At 39.4% G+C, this 20,982-nt stretch overlaps 1 protein-coding gene across 2 annotated transcripts in view; it reads right to left on the bottom strand.

Moving 5' to 3' along the window:
• Positions 1-1,461: 1,461 nt before the first annotated feature.
• septin8a (septin 8a) overlaps positions 1,462-20,982 on the bottom strand; it is a 34,161-nt gene continuing 14,640 nt past the window's right edge. Inside the window, exons 5-10 of one of the 2 annotated variants that reach the window (XM_053331672.1) lie at positions 17,743-17,904; positions 15,741-15,837; positions 10,352-10,520; positions 10,016-10,148; positions 9,062-9,231; positions 1,462-1,630 (exon numbers count right to left, since the gene is read on the bottom strand). In XM_053331672.1, the coding sequence (XP_053187647.1) occupies positions 1,462-1,630; positions 9,062-9,231; positions 10,016-10,148; positions 10,352-10,520; positions 15,741-15,837; positions 17,743-17,904 (900 nt within the window). Of the gene's footprint in view, positions 1,631-5,394; positions 6,826-9,061; positions 9,232-10,015; positions 10,149-10,351; positions 10,521-15,740; positions 15,838-17,742; positions 17,905-20,982 lie in introns of those variants that run through there. The other variant, XM_053331671.1, reaches the window with a different exon arrangement.

The raw sequence follows: 20,982 nt of genomic DNA, 5'->3' as shown, positions 1-20,982 counted from the left end.
TTCTCTAGAAGGTATTGATTGACTTGCCACCAGTTAATCTGTGAAACGTTGTTGTGCATTCTGTGAGTCATTTATCTCCGCCCAGATCAAAGAACAACCTTCATTCCCTCAACACATAACAGCATTAGTTTAGTGTGATATAGAGATTGGTGGAGAACTGATACGTTTTCTTAAAGCCACAAACCAAAAAGCAGCTTGGCACAGGCGCAGCAGACTGGACTGATTTAGCACCTTCTGCAAAAACAAATAAAATGGCATTGCTATTGCATTTAGTGGATCTGACTCATATCTGTGTCACAGGTTAACAGTGTGTGGAGTTATTGTTGTGAACCTATTTTTGCCCTTGCGCTTCACTTTAGGTATTACAAAATCCAAGACTTTTAAAATAAAGAGACAATGTATTAATAAAAAAACAATAACAAAATAAAGACAGTCTCTCTTTTTTTTTTATACTATTCAAATAAATATTTTTAAATAAATAATTTTGACTATACTGTTAAGTATCTCACAATTACATTTCCCCTGAAGAAGCGACTCTGTGTTACCTATCCTAAATAGTTATTCTTCTGTCTATAAAACAGCAATCAATAAAATCTATCAATAATTTGTCACAGACTCTTCACCATGACATACATGAAAGGATTTACAGAAATGCCTTGTCAATACTTGTCATTTGATATGCTTTAACATCAAAGTAAACTCTTTCTGAAAGGCAGAATCAGCTATGTGATGCAAAAAACATCTGGGACTGTATCAGAACTATCAGATTTTTTGTTGTTGTTTTGCTACGTTTCCCTGCTTTTCCAAAATGGATGAAAGATTTTAGGAGGAGGAAATGACTGAAGACTTAAGGAAGTCGAGGGGCGACTGTTACTTTTTGATTAGATTACTTTTGACTTTGGCATCACATTGTTGAATCTACCTCCCAGTAAATCCCTTTTTCCTTCACAAAGCATGGCTTATTTTTGCTACGGAGTAAGAGACAAACGAAAGCAGATGATGTACATGAATGAAAAGTAAAAGACATTCAACTGACAAACGAACCTCAGAGAAATGAGATTCTCTGTCTGTTACTCCAAGTATCCTCCTGCTTTATAATGCAGCAGTGGACACTGGAAAAGAGCAGAGAATCACAGACTGACATCCTGGGTGAATGGGGATAAAGGTTAGGTCGAAGAGATGAATGGATTCTTTTTTTTGTCATATGTATGGCTGTACATAAGATGCACAGTTATATTTGATGTTGATGTGACTTATAAAGTAGTAGAAGTAAGGGATGGACAATGAGACAACAATGACATCACGCTAACATTTTGGTCTCGTTCCTCTTCAAATTCTCTGCTCATCTCCATCTTAGTTCCACGCCCTCCTTGTCTCCGGCCACCCCCACCTCATTCCGTCCATCGGTGTCGGCTGGGACTCAGCAACGGACCCCGCTTTGCTTCCCGCCAGGTCAGACCATCAGAAGACGCCTCCGGTCTTCCAGGCGGCGTTGTGGACCAGGCAGGTGCAGCACTGTATGGCCTGCCACCAGCTCTGGCAGTTCAAGGGCTCCACGTTGGCCTTGGCCATCATCACTTTGGAGCTGGAGGCGCTCACGCCCGACTGGTTCTCCGTCTTTACCGACCTGCTGAAGAAAGCACAAGTAAGAGAAATGCACATAAAAAGCATGTGCTGATATTATAGTTCCATAAGAGCTTATTTATGAATCTATATAATATTTCTCTCTCCAATCATTTGTGACTTTTGTATTGATTATTTGAAGATGGATAGGATGTCTCCTTTTCAAATTTGAATTAAAATTTACACTCATGTCAGTCTGCTGTGGATTTCAAATGCCTCAAATCCAGCCATTTTTCAAAGCCTTATATGACTGTACACCTTTTTACCCAGTGCAGTACTACCTTCTTTTTTTTTCTTCACAACTGAGGGTGCTTCAGATAAAGGCACCCCAGTAAAAGCACATTCAGGTGAACAAATGATGCGCAACACAGATTTGCCTGCTTTCACAGATCCAACATTGTCTGAAGTAATAATCACATGTAGGAAAATGGTAAAGGGAAGGCTAGTTTTGGAGAACTTGTCAGGAAAGTACTTTCAGTTAAGAAATGCCAGTAATTAGTTGAGAAGCATTCTTTCCTTTTTTTAAAAAAATCTATCGTTCATACGTCTATTCAGAAAGTTAAAACCCAGAGAGCGATCCCTGAAATAATTTCTTCTAAAAGGTAATCTGTGGTTGGATCGATTAACACCCATTTTAACTTTTTTTTTTAAAACTCTTTTACTCCTTCCTTCTCCCAGGTTGACAGTGGCGAGTTCATCCACTGCAAAGAGATGGTGGACGAGTACCTACACAGCCTGGAGTTCTCCCTGCCGGCCAACGCCGTCTACATCTTCGACAGCACCCAGATCCAGGAGGAGGACAGAGTCTGGAGCCCCACGCTGCGCCTTCGACAGGCCAGGAGGGAGCGTGGCAGCAAAGAGCTGGGGGACTCCGACGAGTATTACGACGGTTTTAGGCGTTTGTATAATGAGGAGTTGACCCCGGAAGCAGGGAGAGGCAATATCGAGGCTTTGTTTTCTTCCCAGCAGAAGAACGTCTCCCCCTGCCCACCACTGCACCCCGCTGTCAACTAATAAGATAATGTACTCACACCGTCCACCTTTTTACAAGTGCACAGTGCTCCCAATCCTATATACTGTTATTTAGCACATTTTAGACCCACAATTGTAAGCTTCCAGATATTACTCATATACTGTAATTATTAGCAATAGATGTAAAGGAAGATTTAAGACAAAATGCTTGAGGTCTGTGCACTTGTTTACACCCAAATGTGAATCTGGAGGTGCGTATATGGCTCAGTCTTTGAGTTATTCTCATGCCATAACTTGGTTTCTATGTTGACAGCCGGGCAGTTGGTGGGGAATTGTTGATATTGACTGAACTGAGATTTGAATGTCTCTCCGTGAGCAGAGCTTTCGGTCCATTTTTTCTGTCTATTAATAATGCCATATTTTTTTTAACTTTTAACCTACCTGTCCTTTTTATATCCACCACAAATGGTTTTGTTTAAAGAGATGGTGGTAAAGGACAAGATTTAGGCAGTTTTGTGTGTGTGTGTGTGTGTGTGTGTGTTTTCTGAGTGTGGTTGAGGTCAGGAATGGCTTTTGTTTGATAGTCAATCCTGATATTGTTTGTCGTGAGGTATCTTGGTGCTGAGGGTTCCCCCCCAGAGCCGCATAGCACTTTGAGATAAAGACACACTTTTTTTCTTTAAAAAAAATGCAAATATTTTTTCAAAATCCTTTTTTTAAATTTTTTTTATTTGAAACTTTTACTTACTTGTACTAAACATTTTTGTGCTACCTTAAGTGTTTTTTATTTAGCAGTTATTTACATTTGAAAAAAAGCTTTAATTTCATAACAAAATGCTGCAAATGTTTTTATTTCAGCCTTTTTTTAATTCCTTTATGCAATTGTTACATATCAAGCAACAGCACCTTTTTTGGGAGATTTGTTCAACACTAGAGCAGAATGACAAAACAGTCATTTTGACATCGAGATTATCTGATTAGTCAAACAGCATCAATGTTTTCTAATATTTTCTAAGAGCATACTGTATGAAGGCATCAATAATCATACTCAAAGTATTATCACATTATTGATGCTGAAGTTTCATCTCGTTACTGAATATGCAGTGTGGCCAGAGGGACTTCACCTGCACTGCCTGACAGTTGAGTACTGTGTTCAGACGAATGTCAATCTCAGCAATATGATGATTATGTTAACTGGTTGCTGTCCTCTCAGCTGTAAAAGCTTTTTTGATTCATCCAGTTGAGCTGGATGCTGCACCGGTGACCAGTGTAAAGGGTTTTTTTGTTTTTCATATTCCTTCAGATACTGAGGCAGCTATATCTTATTGTTTTGTCAACCACAGAAATAAAGCTATGACTTCAAAAGTTAAGTGAACTGATCTGGGATTTTTTTTTCTTTTCTTTTCTTTCTTTCCTTTTTTTTTTTTTGTCTTGAAAGGTTGTCAGGTTTCGTTCTCACAAGATATCAGAAATATTAAAGGTCACAACACTTGTGACCTTTTTATCTAGAGATAAAATGCCTTTTTAGCAAGTTGAAGATATACTTTTCTATTATGCCCCCCTTTTTTTTAAAAAAAATAAATAAATGTATACAAACATTTTTGTTGTAAAAGGATAGGTTAGAAACATATTCAACTTTCTTGCAAGAGTTGCTAAAGCTTAATACCACTTAGAGTATAGTCTGGAAATGAAGAGAAACAGCTTGGCTAAAAACTGCCTAGCAGCACCACTAAAGCTCACTAATTAGCAGTGACTCCACTGCTTTCTGGCAACATCAGTGATAAGGTTCCTCAGTGATGAGACTCAAAACTGAACATTAATTTTACCTTCAAATGTTGATTTCCAAAGGTCAACATTTTTAAAAAAGTCTCTCATAAAAAAGCTGGTTTAAAAACCTAAAAAATCCTAGCATACTTTGGTTTAGCCCAAATTTTGATTTACCATGTCAAAATATTTTGTTTTACTTTTCAGGCAGAAATGGTTTTCACTAGAGATAAAATCCAGTATTTAATAAAGACAGCAGTGTATTATTAAACTGAGCTTACCTCAATACAGTTTAAGAGAAATGACCATAAACCCTCTTACTCCAAACTACTACAGCAGTTGTACCTCAAGCCTGTAAGGAGTTCAATCATGTTTTCTTATGTGTAGAACAGACTCATCACGACCATTATCATTCAGCTGTGCTAGTAGAGTGTGTTGATGTGCTAAAGGATGGAGAGAACTGAGCTCTGAACAGATTGTGCTGTTGGGTGAGATCCAGACAGGCCTGCAGGTGGTGGACAGAATAATAATAGTGTTGGCTGAGTCCTCACAGTAAACAGACAACCTTCACTAACTGAGGATCTCAGTACTGTACAGTGGTTTCCTCTGTTTTCAATGAATCACACAGTGCTTAAACTTTACTAAAGCATAAATTATCTCTAAAAAGGGAAGTAACTAAACTTAAGGGTTATTAGACACAAAATCATGTTCTCATCATGACATGTTACACTGCTTCTAATTTCCTTGATCTTAATGAATAACTAAGACCATAAATGAGCAAGAATTTTAAGATAAGCTCATCCTTTGTTGGAAAATCTTCATACTGGAATGAGGTGGAGATGAAGTGAAGAAGTAGTTTGAGTGTTGAGATGCAGCCATTTGGTTTCTAAACATCTACCCCCCCCCCCCCCCCCCACCCCACACACACACACACACACACACACACACACACACAGTTGGCTAACAATCTCCCTATCACACACTTCCTCTTCAGACAAGCTGTATGTTGAAAGTTAATAAATTTCACACAATCTTCTTCCTGTTCACTGTTTGGCAAACACATCTTGTACACACCCAGCTGAGGTCAGCAGCACAGTGGGGAAAGCAGGGATGAATTATGTGCAGACTGAGCAAACATCACTCCGCTCTCGAGTCCAGGATCGCTAAACAGGAAACGCTGCGTCTCAAGCTGACAGCTGTTAGGGTTACGGTTGAGGCCGACAGCCTCTGTGTGTGTGTAAGTGGATAAGTCTCTTCACCTGCTTGTGTTTCACGTTCATCTCCCTCCCCTAGTTGAATATCGTCAAACAAATCAGAGCAGAGACACAAAGTCAGGACAGGTGGGGGCTGGGTTGCATTTATTTCCAACAACAGACAGTAAATACAGCTGCTCTCTTTCCCATCTCTGAGTGTGAACTCTTCTACAGCGAGCTGAGGATTTTCATGTTTTCCTGAATCCTACACGTACGTGTGTGTGTGTTTGTGTGTGTGTGTGTGTGTGTGTGTATATACTGGCTTCATGTTCGTGTGTGTCCAGTGTCACAACACGCACAACAAGGCGATCTCTCATGATTTACAATAAAGTTACCAATACATCACTTATGGACAATGTACACAGTCATATGTGCTTCTTACAATAATATCATATTCAAAAACTAGTACATTTTGCATATTAGGCTGGGTAAGCTCTAAAAATATTCACATACATTTATTGCGTTAATATGAAACAGCACCAGAATATTGCATAATTTTTTACTAAGATTTAAGACTAGGTTTTAGGTTGTCAGTACACAGGTACTCAGTTTTATTGCTATTTAAAAGTATTATTTGGGCTTCTCTTGATTATAAAGTGGTTAACAGACACACCACACCTGGACCACAGTAAACATTTCCAACTGCTCAAGTATTTGAAAAAAAACTTTAGGAGTGACTTTCACTGAAAATATCTGAAATCAATCGCACCCTCCTCTTTAGTTGAGCAGTTTCAAACAGTTTAATGTTGCCCGTGGTGCGTTACACTGTAGTACCAAAGGTGAATGTTCATCAGTGGGTTTAAAACTCTCGTGTGAATAGTTGATTGCGAAACACAAAAAAAGAACAACAGAAAATCTTTATAAGCACAACACAGAAAAACATAATGCATATATATATAAAAAATGTCCAAAGAAAAAAAAACAAAAAAACAAACATAGAATGAAAGATCCTGAATAAATGAGATGGCCACTGTTGGCAAAGTGAACATTTTTCCTCATGATCTCTCACCATCTTTCACCCCTGTGGCTTCATCATCATCATCCTCAGTGTCTTTGGTCCATGTGCACAATGCCAAGATGGAATGTCAGAACAAAACAAAAAAACAAACAAACAAACAAAAATAAAACAATAAACAGGTGTTGTCGTTGCTATGGTGATGGAGGACAAATCCATGGTCATGTGTGGGAGGGATGTACAGCGCCCATAAATTAACTGAAAAACAATGATAAACAATAAACAAAATGAATTGGATGAACAAACAACTATTTGTGGAAGTAATAAATAAACATTTTAATTCTACAGTGGATAGACTAATAAAAAGTGTTGAAACTACATTCAACATGATGTAGTTGACCTGTCAGCAGGAGGCAGCTCTACATTTACAACCTGTATCCTCAGAAATGCTTCGTTAAATCTGGAATAGAGAGTGTATTACGACATGTGACTAAAAGGTCAGACTTGTGTTGAAACTCCTTCACTAAATCACAAAATGGAAGATCAGATTCCTGCAGCAGCACTAACAGGCAGAGTGTGTGAGCAGCCACTAGATGGAGCCAGACATCCTCACATTTCAAACCTCAGCGAGTATGATTGAGAATACATTAACTATAAGTCATGTACAGTTCATGTCACTGCAGACTCATCCAAAATCAGCTTAGCATACATTTTCAAATCATTTCCAACCTTCCAGGCAGCCATTACCTTCACCCAATCTCAGTACAGATTGAATATTAACTTGGCACTTAAAATCAGCTTTACCATATAATATATAATTAGTCAAAATTACACATTAAGTTCTTTTCAGAACAGCTGCTTTTCTGAAAAGTCTTGACACACCAAACAGAGAAAACTATTTCTTTATGGATCTAGTTTTGTGAATAGATAAACATATTAAAACATGAAATGGTTTTCTCTAAATTGTTGCCAAAAAAGTTGGAGCCACTCTATTGTTTAAAATATCCTTCTATGCTGCAGCATTAAGATTTCCTTAGTGGGAACGACGAGGCCTCGCCCAAACCAGTAAAGAAAAGCCCCAGACCAAAGGTATGCAAAGATATGTGGGTAGATGTTTCTACATGGATTTGACCCTGCAGTGTACGCTGTTGGTACAAACAACAAACACAGATTTGGTGATATGAATGTGGAGAATCTGGTTTTTCCATTAATTAACCAGTTTGTTGCTAAGCAGCTGATTGTTTTGCCTCTGAAGCAACTTAAAGGAGGAAATTCATCACTGTGAAATAAAAACACAAGTTTGTCAAGAAAGTAGACCTTATTACTAAATGATGCTTCCTGTACCTCCTGCTCCCTGAAATGTGTAATAAGTGCCTGTCTGGAAGGTAAAAAAATAAAGAAATTCCACCTTTCAAAATGGTCTGCAGTACACTGAAATATGCATGATTTGTAGTTAATGAGCTATCACATGAAAAGCCTAATCTGTATGCTAGTTAAACCTGTGTGACATCATCACTATACTACAGTATGCACTATCATCACACTGCCATTGAAAATCAGTTTGCCCTGTGTGAGCTGTACTCTGCATCACCTATTTAACAGCAAAGCTTTTGGTTGCCTCAGAGAGTGAGTTCACTGCCTCCTCTCGGAGTGTCCTGAATAATTAGAGCAAGGCAAAAGGAAAGAGTGAAAGGACAGGAAATGTTAAGCTTGGGCAGGACAAAGAGGGGAGGAAGTTTCCTTCGTACATGCCAGACTTTTATAATAGATGAAATGCTTGTGTATTGGAGATAGGTTGGCAACAGCACAGACATCAACGTTCAATTAAAGTTTCATATATGTGACACTTTGTCACAGATCTTAGCAACCAAAAAACTAAAAAACAGGGTTAGAAAGCAAAAATCCAAGAGAGAGGAGAGGTGAAAAAAGAAAATATCCAAAAGGAAATCATTTCAGGATTTAAAGCACAGTATAAAGACGAAAGGATTAGGCTGTATTCAGTCCAAATCAAACGTTGTGGGTGTGCTTATTTGTAACCGCCGTGAAACAAATGTTTTATTCCTTTCATTCACTGGTTTTCTCACTACCACTGTTGGCTTTCTTCATTCACTCTCCAGTTTCTCTTCTGCTTTTCTCTCTCTCTCAAAGCCGTAAGAATAGCCTAACTTTACTTTTAACATTATTAAACCAAAAGAAATGTCCTCCCCTCATCCTAGTAATGTCTGACCTCACTTAGCTCTGATCAGTCTGATTGGCAGATGTGATTGGCCACCATAGCGAGAAATCAGGTTACATTTCTCCAAAAGTTGATTAGGACTCAACTTCCTGCAGCCTAAACACACCAACCTCACTCAAATGAATGGCGGGATGCCTGATTTGGTGTGAATTGAGCCTCAGTTAAAGGAAGAAGCCGTGTTAGAAAAAGCAGCTTCCTGCTATGGAAAGAAGAATGGGGCGTGAGTGAGTTTGTGATGTAAAGAAAGGGCCGGCTTACTTTTTCTTGTCCTTGTCTTTCTTGAGGGGCTGAGATAAGGAGAGTGTCTCGGCTGCCACCTTCTTCCTGTTGAAGGCGTTCATCTCCTCCTCAAGGTCTCTCCGCTTCTCCTCCACTTTCCTCTTCTCCTCCTGGTGCATCCGCTTCAGCTGCTCGAACTTGTCATGCAGCTGAGAGGGTTACAGACAGAAAATATAATGAAGCATTTACAGGTTTAAGAGATATTTCCCTCAGGGGTGGAAGAGAGTAAATATTTAACATTTAAAAGACACCCTCCAGACAAATGTTTAAGACCTATAAAAATACTCTCGCTTGAAGGATAATTCAACATTTCTTAAATATACATCTACTCCAAATTTTGTTTACTCCTGCTTGACACAAGATCTCAGAAGTCTCTTATTTCCCTAAAAAGTCAGTTTTAATGAGTAGGTTTGAATTTGTTTAACTTGCTTTTTGGACCATGATTGACTTTCAAACTAGTGGTGATGTCACAAAATCATGCTTGTACACATCTGTAACTCGTGCACGTGTGAACAGTCTTGTAGTATCAAACTCTGCAATTACCTCATTCTGCATTTTTGAGTAGAGAGGGACTTTAAGACCTGTTAGATTGACCTTTTACAATATACAGTATGTTTTAACAAGCCTATTTCTATAGTCACATGGTAAAGTAATTGCACAAGGTATATAAAGGCATCCATAGCACCAGCAACAGTTAAACTATCTCTCAATGGTAAAAACTATATACTTTATAAAAATATTCATTATCATTCACCTGTACTGACACAGCACAGAATATGCAATGTCCTATGTTTTTATCCCTGCTGTTGAGTATACACACAGTTATTGTCTGCAGACCTGAGACGGCACAAGCTTATTTTTGTCCAGTGTCATCTTTTTTTAAATATCAGATATAGAGCATCTTTAATTGTTGCTCCACCCGCTGACACTGACCTCTCGCTCTTTTTCTTTCAGCTCTGCTTCCGTCTCTTTTACTTTGTTGACAAACATTTGTCGCATTTCTTCCTCTTTACGCTGCAGGTCCCCCAGGAACTCTTTTCTTTTGGCCTCATATGTCTCTTGAAGGCTGGACAGAAGAAAAGAAAGGATGGGGGGGCGGTGAAAACAGACAGAAATAGATTAGGTATTGTCTCTAAACAATAGAGACTTTCTCCGCTGTTGACACTTGAGTATTTATGCGGTATGGGGTTTTGTGTAGAAAACCAGTGTGTATTCACTCTCCCGTGTAGACAGTACATGTGTGGTAACTGTCTCTACATGTGTCTCTACCTGAATGGCTGGCTGTCGGGATCTGTATCTTTGAAGCCCATCTCCTCCAGCTTACAGCGTCGGTACAGCTCGTAGTGGCGGGCATGGGTCTGCTCCCTCAGGTCCTCCATGTTGACCCTGATCAGCATCTCTCTGAGTTTTACGAAGTCACAGTGACTCTCGTTCTCCACTAAAAAGGAGGACATACACCAGAGTTAAGATGGCAGAGGCTTGTCAGGTTATTTCTGACACCATCCCCCATTTTTGACTCAGAATCAAATTCTGCTTTGGTGCCAAAAAATGGTTTAATGAATCAGCACGTCAGAGCTACAAATGTGCAGTCATGTCTTGTTTTAAGTTCTGAGTCTCTACTTCTCTCTTTCATGCTGTGCCCGGCTGTCTTTCTCACTGCCTTTAACTTACTTTAACACCCCATCTGTCGCCCTGTTAACCCTCCCTCCCTCCCTCCCTCCCTCCCTCCCTCCCTCCCTCCCTCCCTCCCTCCCTCCCTCCCTCCTCATCTCTCTCTCTCAAAAGCAGGAAATCATACCACATCTCTAAAGGAATGTGAAGCAGTCTGCGCGCTGGATAAATCACATTTGGCATCGTCTGCAATTATATTAAACCAAATCTATCACACTTTGCCAAAGGACAGGAGTTGATGATTAATATTCTGCACTTTTCATGTTCACTTCTTTTTTTCTAGAGCAACTTAAACTACTTCACTTCAGTTTCATGTCTGAATGATTTTTACAATTAAATGAATTCATGGTGGGGAAAGGGCAGGAAGTGTTTCCTGCCTGACAGACTGACAGCAGAGGGAGGAGGGGGGTGATTATGCCTTAGGCGTCATTTCCATTCTGTTGAAGCCTTTACTCATAGGTCACCTCATTTATTCCATTGAAATAATATGGCCTGCTCTGTGAATAAAAACATATTTATTTGTTCTGTTTCTTCTAGAGAGCAAGTGACCAGAGTGTGGACTGTGAATAAATCTCTGGTAAATAAAATATATATATATAAACAATATTCCATAGCCTGTCTCATTCTGCACTTTTTTTAAAAGGAAAAAAATAATTGCACCTCCTTTTGAAATAAGTTTTTCCTACTTGACGTTATTTTTCCTCCCATTTACAGACTTGATAATATCCTCATAGTTTGTGTGGAAACTTGGAAAACTACTAATTATTTGATACGCTCAATCACCTCCAGTTTTTGAAAAAGGACACATAAGAGTGCTACATTTTTTTTGCACATCAGTCAAAAGCTGGAGCACACTGTGGTTCAGAGCAGAACTCGATACATGGGCTGGCTGACCTTGGCAAAACTAGAAAAGGGTGACTTGTTAAAAAAGACGTGTTATCAGAGGAAAAAATAACTTTCCTTCTTTCAGGAAGTTAATGTGATCAACCTGTTAGTATAACTCAGGACGGCGCTATAAAGAGCTTCTCTGTTGTCTCAGATGTAGTATGTTTGGCAGCCGAAGACACGAATAGATCGAGGGCACATGCCCTTTAAGAGGGTGAAACGTATAGCATGAACCCCAGGGTGGCAGTGGCAGTAGGAATGGGGTGTACGTTATGTTTAAATCCCACCCTGTGAGCTCTCTGCATGTAAAGATGCCAAGAATTATATTGAAGAAGCCCAATTAGCACAGCATTCAGCTTCTCCTCAGAAGTGCTTGGCAAGCATCTTGCAGTGAAGCACAGTGTGGCATCAAAAAAGGCAACGAAACACATTCAAAGTGTCTAAATAACAAACATACCAGCCACGAAATAACATTATCCTTAGTTTTAAAAAGCAAAATGCTGCAGAATTAATATTTACAGCCACAAGTCTGAAGGTTGAAGTGTATTATTAACATCTATCATTGTAAGTTCATTGACCTTGTCAGTCGCCCCTGTCTACTTCATGCTCTTGTACTCAAAACAGGTTTTTAAAAATATGTGAAATAATCATGGTGATGCATCTATATGAACCACTCATTCTTATTTTTACACAAATTTGCTGGTTAACCACATCATTAGAGGAGAATAGAAGGAGCTAAAAAAAGACATGAGCTGTTCTCTTAGGCAGCATCCAGGCTACTGAGACTGGCTGTTCATTTGGCATCTAAATAGTGTCTCTATACTGGCCCCCTGCTGAGGGCTGAATGAGGTCCAACACAGTGAATAACTGCAGCACTGAGCTCTGCTGATACACAGTGAGACACACCAACATGAGAACAGAGACATGAAAAATAAAGAGGAACAGAGACATGGCGTCACATAAATCTGCAGTATCTAAAATGAATAAAAATAGACAAACGTACTAAATGAAATTATATGAAAACACTCTGCAGACAAACTGCCCCCTTTCATTTAACTGAACCTAAAAGTTATCCACATGTCCCAGGCAGATCATCGGTCCGTGTTTTTGGTAATAGTTTGAGTGTCAGACAAACAAACCAAAAAAGATAGCGACCACACTAAAGCTAAAGCTACATGGTAAACAATGTTTTATGACATATGACAAAGTCTGCTTGTTTTCTGTTATTAGCAAAATACTAAAACACTTCGAAACACTTATTAAAATATTTAATATTTGAATCATTGCACTATTTTTGTGCATTCAGAACTTCAGAGCACAAATTTGTTCTTTCATAAGGGTCAACTAAACTCTCTTTCCTCAAGAACTGATACAGCCATATCTGTCTTCTAAGAAACGGTATTTATGCCAAATATCAGTGTGCATCTGAAACTAGCAGGGGTGCTTAAAAAACTGGATCAAATGATAACATAAAGCTAGAGAGGACACACAGATGATTTCATTATCCTGATTCTAACACTCAAGTTGACCACGAAGCTGAGTGATACCGAATATCATTCAGCAGCTTTCAGTCTAAATTAATTATTCAAATGCATTATTATTGCATTTGCAATATTGTGACAACTGGGAATCAAACACAAAGTAAGTGATAAATAAAATCCATGTTAAATTACAAACATTTATAGAGTATGTGTGTTCAAGTGAACGAACACAAAGCAGCTTGAGGAGAAGAAATAAAAGAGGGCTGCTATATGCCAGAAATGTCTGGAGTTCAGAGGTAACAGAGCATCAAGATCCTGAGGGAAGACACACACACACACACACACACACACACACACACACTTTTTGTCAGCTGGCAGGCCTTCCTCTGTCTTCCCTCAACTCGATGGAAATTTCCCATGGCTCTTTGAGAGGTTACCATAACCCATCTATATGACATCTGGCATCTACAAATTGTTTCCATTAACACAGAACCTCCTTTCAGTCAGCCCGAGAGTCAGAAAACACAGAGACGTCTGTCCTCCCTGCCTCTGTCCTCAGATACTGTAACAAAGTGTGGTGCATGAATGGTGAGCAATCAGTTTGCATGAAGGCCTGAGTACATGCTAAGTGTTTCTCTTGTATTACATCCAATCAGTCCAGATGTATGTACAGATGCCCATGGAAACACAGCTGCATCATCCAACTGGTTTGTGTACTTAAAAGCCTCATTGATGTAATATGACAAAAACTAAACTCTTACTAAATAGACCTGATTGTGTGACAACTAGTATGCTACCATAAATCTTCCCATTGCTTTAACCTTTAACACAGTTGTATTCTTAACACTGTGTCATTCTAACATCTACAAGTCGAAAGTCGAAAGTCGAAAGAAAAGAGCTTAAAACAAACTCTGTGTGACTTTTTTGCAGATAGCACTATTCTGTCTGTTACTAACTGTACTTAGGCTTCATGATGACTGATGAAGTCCAAAGGAATCCGTCACCCAGGAGACAAACAGCAGCGTTTATAAATAACCATGAAGTGTCCTCTGAGGGTTGGGGAATGGGAGTGGTCAGCGGATAATGGAGAGAGAGGAAAGGAGGAGAGGATGAGGACACAAGAGCAGTAAACCGAAGGGAGAAAATGAGAGAGATGGAGGGAGGAAAGGAGGGAGGAAGGGAGGGAGGGAGGAAGGAAGGTAGGAAGGAAGGAAGGGGGATAGAGGGAGGGAGGGAGTGAGAGACAGAGAGCTTCCCTGAGAAGATACTGTAACTCCCAAGTGAGCAGTAATATGCTCACAGCACATTTCTTTGTGACGCTATTAAATTAAACTGTTTACTCTCATCGACAAGCACAGAGGAATGATTTGTGGGAAACAGACATGTCTGACACACAAGGTGACATCTCACAATAAGGCAGAGAAACACACATTACATGCACACAAAGATAGACATCTAAAACCATACATGTCCACACACAGGCAATTTTCCAAAACAATCTCTACCCACTCGCCCTTCATTTTGCACTGTCACTCTGCATGAAGTCACACTCACAGCTGTGAGGGGCACTCCACATTAAGAGGGAGGGTATAAATAAAGAGGCAAACTCGCTACTCTCTGTCATCTTGCAGCATTTAAACTGAAAGATGCCTTCTGGCCCAGCTGTTAATTAAGATGTGATTCTTCTCAATAAATGCAAAACATCCTCAAAACAACAAATATTTAATATAAAATATACCAAAGACTGTTTAAAAAAAAAAAAAAAAAAGCATTACATTGTATTCCCAACACCACCACAAAAAAATTGTGTAATGAAAATTTGAAGCAAAGACGCAAAGGTAGAAGTACATTTCAACATATCCTCCATGTTGGGTTAACCAGTGTTTGGGAAATCTCTACCGGTACAGACTTGCTGTTAGAGGGTTTTATTGTCACTTTCACTAAACACTACCTTGTTGGGCACGAACATAATATAGTGAAACCTACACAGGAATGTACAAATTGAACTGGAGTGGACCAGACCAGAATGAGATTCCCCAATGTGACCATACATTATATTTCACACAATGTTTGTGTTTTGACAGTATGTTGCATTATGTTAAGTTGTGACATTAATTGAGAAGCTCTTTTCTTACATTTCTACACTCCACCTCATTTACCTATTTACACACCTGCACCCATAACCTAGCAACCTAACACCAGCCACCAGCTAATAGTCTATATGAAGACTAACCTGCACCATCACCTATACAGGCCAAAAATGATTTACAACAACAATTTACAACTATTCAGGGCAAGAGAGGACATGACTGTAAGCAAGTAGATTCCCAGCAGTTAGTGGTGGTTGAGTAATAATTAAATGGCACTCAATTTAATGGCACAACTTCTCTGTGTGTGATACAAAACATAAGATTTTTTTTATAGTTGTCCAATGAACTTTCGATAAATGATAATAATACATGTCAGCCTTCAGACTTGTGCCTTTTAAATTCTGACCAATTCTGTGGCATTCTGGGAAAAAGCTTTGTTGTACATCAAGTGAACCCTTCGTGTAAGCTCACTGTTACATTTTTGAAACATGAACACATACCCTGATCAACTTGCTTATGAAAAGTTCTCACCTTGTACGACACCCCAGGGGTACTGTCTGGCCCTCACTGTTTTGTTGCCCACTTTGACCTCTTCCACACTCCCAACCACAGCAAAAGGCAGATGGGCCTGCACGGGAACAAAAGTCAGAGAGTCAGAAAGGTCAAAGAGTCACAGGTGTAACTGGAGTGACTGATTCCTGGCTCCCGCCGGCTTGTAGATTACACTTTTTTTTCATACATATTAGGCCCCCTTTACACTTTGCATTAAAATATGTTTTGAGTGATCTGATTACAATCTGTGCTTGACCACATGAAAGTACAGGTGTAAATGCACCCAAGACGCACTGGCGATGGATTGTGATTGTGACAGCTAAACCACTTCTGGAGGTGATCAGGGGTGTATTGTGCTCACATTGAAGAGAAGAGTAGATGCAATTATGTTGTCCAACTATATATAACAACTACGTGGGCAGAAATATGTAATTGTGTGCGATTGTTACAAACTAGCGAGGTTTTGTAGCCAATTAGCGAGCTAAACTACTAGCAAGAAAGCAGCAAGGACAAATAGATCGGATTTCAATTGGATCGCAATGTGGACACCTGAGACACGTTAATACCAGATGTAAATGTAATAAACATCTGAATATGAGACACATTTTAATACAAGATGTAAAGGGACCAATATTCACAGCAAAGCAACAGTTTCACATGTTATAAATCACTACACATGTTCAATAAACCAACAAAAAGGGTAAAGGAGTGTTTAAGTTCAATTAAAACCTTCATCTCTCTTATCTTTCAGAACCAGACCACCCCAGAGGGAAAGTGTGTCCTTGTTGACATACAAGCTGCAGAGCTCTGTTTTAAGTTCAACATGTGGCTCGGTTGAGGTTGAGAGGCCTACTTTGTTGATGTGATTAAACACACACACTCTCTTATTGCTCTCAGAGCTACTACGCCTCGTTAGAATCCACAGTGAGGCATCATTGAGAAAACATGCCCGACATGCAACCTCAAAAATTAGGTGGCGGGTTTAAGCCTGCTGGCTGGTTGCAGCGCAGAGGAACGAGCTGGTGAGTGTGGGCACTGACGTAACCAACTAGGAATAGATGGGGGTTACTGTACAAGGACTGTGCCTGGGCGAACCAAATGCAGTCTTATTCATCCGTGTGTGAAACTACTGTTTTTGCATTTGTACATGTGTGGGTGTGTGTTTGAGCACAGTGTGACTAAACGTCATCTCCATTATGAAAGCTAAACTAAAAAAAGCTTACGGTAATATTCTGAAGAAAATGTCTTTGTGCTTGCAGGTTATTAGCTTATAGTGCTGCATATTATTTTTTTCCCAGTATCTCTAAATAAGCAGACAATGAAAATGTGCAAATGATCATACAGTATAAGGTCAGTTGGAGGAAAGTATGTACTGCCAGTAAGTTCATAAATTCTTTCTATTATGGAAAGAATGGAGGACTGGGGAGTTTGTGGTCAGAGTTCTTTTTGTTACATTATGTTTAATGTTTGCATACACTGTATGTCCAAGCACATGTGCAGGGTCAGCTAGTATAAGCAAATATTTTTTGTATTTTCTCCCTGTATAGAGTCTGAGATTTGTGGCTAGATAAGAAACATTATTTTTCAAGGCATGTGTTAAAAGCAAATAAGATGGTGTCAACATATGCTGCCATTACCAGATGTGTAACACATGTGGTGCTAAAACACAGTGTTCCTATGTCAGGAGGCATCTAGATATCTTTTAAATCTGAAAATTGTGAGTGCTGCAGGCCTATAAAAGCTCTTATTTTCACAAAAGTGTGTATGTGTTCAAAAAAAGGATGAACATCTGGCGTTACTATGTCTTTAATGCCAACGGGAAAAGCAACAAGTTTGGGCGTATGTTACAGTCTACATTAAACACATACAGTGCGGAAAGATAAGGAGAAGTAAAAAGACAGACATTCTCACAGATGAACCCTCTTTAACGAGTACATGAGAAAATGTGAGAGTTTGTTGGAGGGTTCACGACATGACTTACATTCATGGAGGCGTTGATCTCGCTGACTGCTTCGTCGTCTGTTGGGAACTGATATATCTGGACACCATTGCTCACCAGCTCACTCATAATCTTTATTTTGAACTTATGGAGCTCACTCTTTGAGATTGTGTCCGCTTTGGCAATGATGGGAATTATGTTGACCTAAGGGAAAAAATGACAGACAGAAGAGGGTTATAGTTTTAAATGTGTAGAGCATTGTGCTGTCTTTGTTGTTGTGGTTTGAGCCTCACCAGACCCACACCGTGAACATGTATGCATTCCTGTTTAGAGAGCTGCTTTGTGTAAGAATGTATACATGGAAATGTTATGTAATGGTTTGTTTTAGCCTGGTCTGACATGAAACTTCATGCATGATGATCATTGCTGGCAGGAAAAAAGCTTACCTGTTGATCTCACTATGATGAGAGAACACAAACAGGGTATCAACCAAATGTTCTCACCGAATTACACACTAGACTAATTATCTTCCCTTAGTCATTGGGTCATAAACAAACATGCGAAAAAGCTAATAAAAGTACAATGCTAAAAATAGCTGAGGAACAGGGATGGGAAGATTCACCAATTCATTATCGGTGCACTGGCATGAATGTTCACGATGCACTTGACCTGATTACAAAAAGTGTGCCCCAGATACAGTTTGGGATGAACTCTCAATGCATCGTTTCTAACATATTTTGCATCAGTAAAATCTGATTTATTTTACATATAATTATTAATGTGACCAATAATTTGATTTAGATTGATTCCTCCTCTCTGAACTGTTTCTAAAGCACGCTAGCAATGCTACAGCTAAGTGGTGCGCTGCCAAAATGCTCTGGGTGGAACTCGGGCTCTAAATGTATTGTTCTGCACATCACGGTAAGAGGATTATTAAACTATTTTGACAGTTATTGTTTGGGTCTTGAAGCATATGCATGTAAACCGGAGGCGGGGAACACTACCTGAAATAGCCTGTTTATGAAAGATCAAAGTTTTTTTTTTTACAGGTCCAAAATAAACAGCTTAAACAAGATGTTTACTGAGTTGCAGTACTAGAGAAATAATCACATTGAATTGCATTGTGTTTATAAAGGCTGAAAATTACCTCATCATGTTAGGGGTGAATAATATATAATATCACATTGGTAGCTGCTTCTTATGTATCTTTAATGTATCGAATCACTGGCAATGCATTGAGTGGTGAATAAGCTCAGTCAGAACTCCGACAGATACATAAAACAAACAGCGATTATGAAAACAAACCAGGCTCTGTCTCCAATCAGCAGCAGATGCGCAGAAATAAACACAGAGTTTGTCTACATTCCTCTGCATGGCTGCATTACCCAAATCACTAACCGGGAGGACGATGAAGATTCTCACAGATTTACTCATCAATTCCACAGTGTGCCTCTGAGCAAGAGCCAGAGCTTGTTAGGAGTCAAATTACAGGCTCATCATACTTTACTGGATCATTAATTTGCAGAGGGGCAGACAGTATCATGTTTAACCCTTATTTAACAAACTGAGTTTACTCATTGCTACCCAGTGCTGACAAATGCCTTGTATGGAGCAGATGGGAGTTGAGTGTCTTGACATGGTAAGGCAGGAAGTCAGGGGGAAGTCATATTTGTTCATTTCCCACATCCGGGTATTCCCAGCTGGGCAAATAGTATTTCCAAATAGTTGTTTATTCTGTGAAAGTAGCACCAGATGGGCGACTACATCAGAGCTATTCACATGTAAGATAGTCAATAAATCCTCCCAAAATAAAACAAAAAATTAAATAAACAGATAAGCAAATAGCCTGTTTTTCTTTCAAGCATTAAACCTAGATCATCTTGCCCAAAAATAAATATTTGGAAATACTTTATCACCCTGGTAACAACAATTTTGCCTGAAAGAACAAATGATGTCACATTTTAAAGTATATTAGTAGGATTGATCAATCTTCTACATCCTAATATTAGATAATTAGCTTGTAATAGTTTCCTCCCATTCAATAAAAGACCAAACATTTGAAACAAAGGAGACCTCTATCAGACTCTTATCTCTATTCCTGCCTCTATCCAGCACACTCTGCAGGGCCTTCAACCATCCTCTGCAGGGAGGGAGGGGAGAGAGTCGTACCACATTTACAAGAAAAACACCATTGTCTGGCCTTGACAGCAAAATGTACACACTGAAGGAAAATCTGTTTCTGGTATGCTTCCCTGGTTTTTCCTGTGACAGGACTATCTGCCAGACAGGGCAGTCCTGTTCATTTATCTCTGGTTTCCAGATAAAAGTTAATATCTGGGGGGGGGCCCTCACATGAATTTAACTCAGCACAAAAAGCATAATGTGAATGTAGCCCATTACTTTCCCTTACTCTAATAAAGCAGGAACCAGCTGAAATAATTATTCGATGAATTAATCTTTAGAAATGAATCCTAATCAATTCATCTGATTTATTGTCTAAGCTTACAGAAGCAACACAAGCACTTCCTGTAGTCAACATGTAAGCATCTAGAGCTCAGACATTAATGTGTAGATGGTAGCTGCTGCAACTACCGCCTACAAGGCATACACGCTATGCAAAATGTGACCACTGCATAAACAAGTCCATTAAGCCTGTAAAACAAAACAGTGTCATATCCACACTGTGGTCACTCATCACTGGCTTGCTTTCAAATGAAACAGTGCTCGTATTTCACATGGTGGAAAGATGTCTGGGACGAAGCCTCTGAGGTCAGAATGTTGGTGACCGTGGCCACCCACTCACTCGAAAACGGAGTGGTTCCATCTATTGTTGCGCCCACCGTATTGTAAATCACTCTGCACAAAAGGGGCTGCCAACATTGTTGTTATATTATACCTTCAACACTTTCTGGTGCAGTGAAACTAAAAGAAGCCTGTGAAAATGTCACAAGAAAGAGTTTCGTTCATATGAATAAAAAGGTGAGATTTAACTATAGTAAGCTGCTTTTGCTCATATTAGAGACGGGTATATCACCTAACAAATACATGTAGCGCACGTTAACTGCTTAGCTGTGGATCATGTACTGTATTTAGCTCAGGTAAGCTACCATATCTTCTTCAAAGCAGTGAGTGCAGAGAGTTGGCTGTGTGTGCTGTGGTGGTTTGCATGTTATCAGGAGACAGTTGGCAAACACAGGGTGCCAGGTTTTGATCGCTCTGTTGGCTGGTAAAGATAGCAGAGGCTCAGTGGTCAATGCTGTCGCTTCACAGCAAGAGAAGTCC

The sequence above is a fragment of the Scomber japonicus genome, chromosome 13, assembly GCF_027409825.1.
Source record: "Scomber japonicus isolate fScoJap1 chromosome 13, fScoJap1.pri, whole genome shotgun sequence".
In the NCBI taxonomy this organism is placed as follows: domain Eukaryota; kingdom Metazoa; phylum Chordata; class Actinopteri; order Scombriformes; family Scombridae; genus Scomber; species Scomber japonicus.
This window is presented reverse-complemented; position numbering and strand designations above follow the sequence as displayed.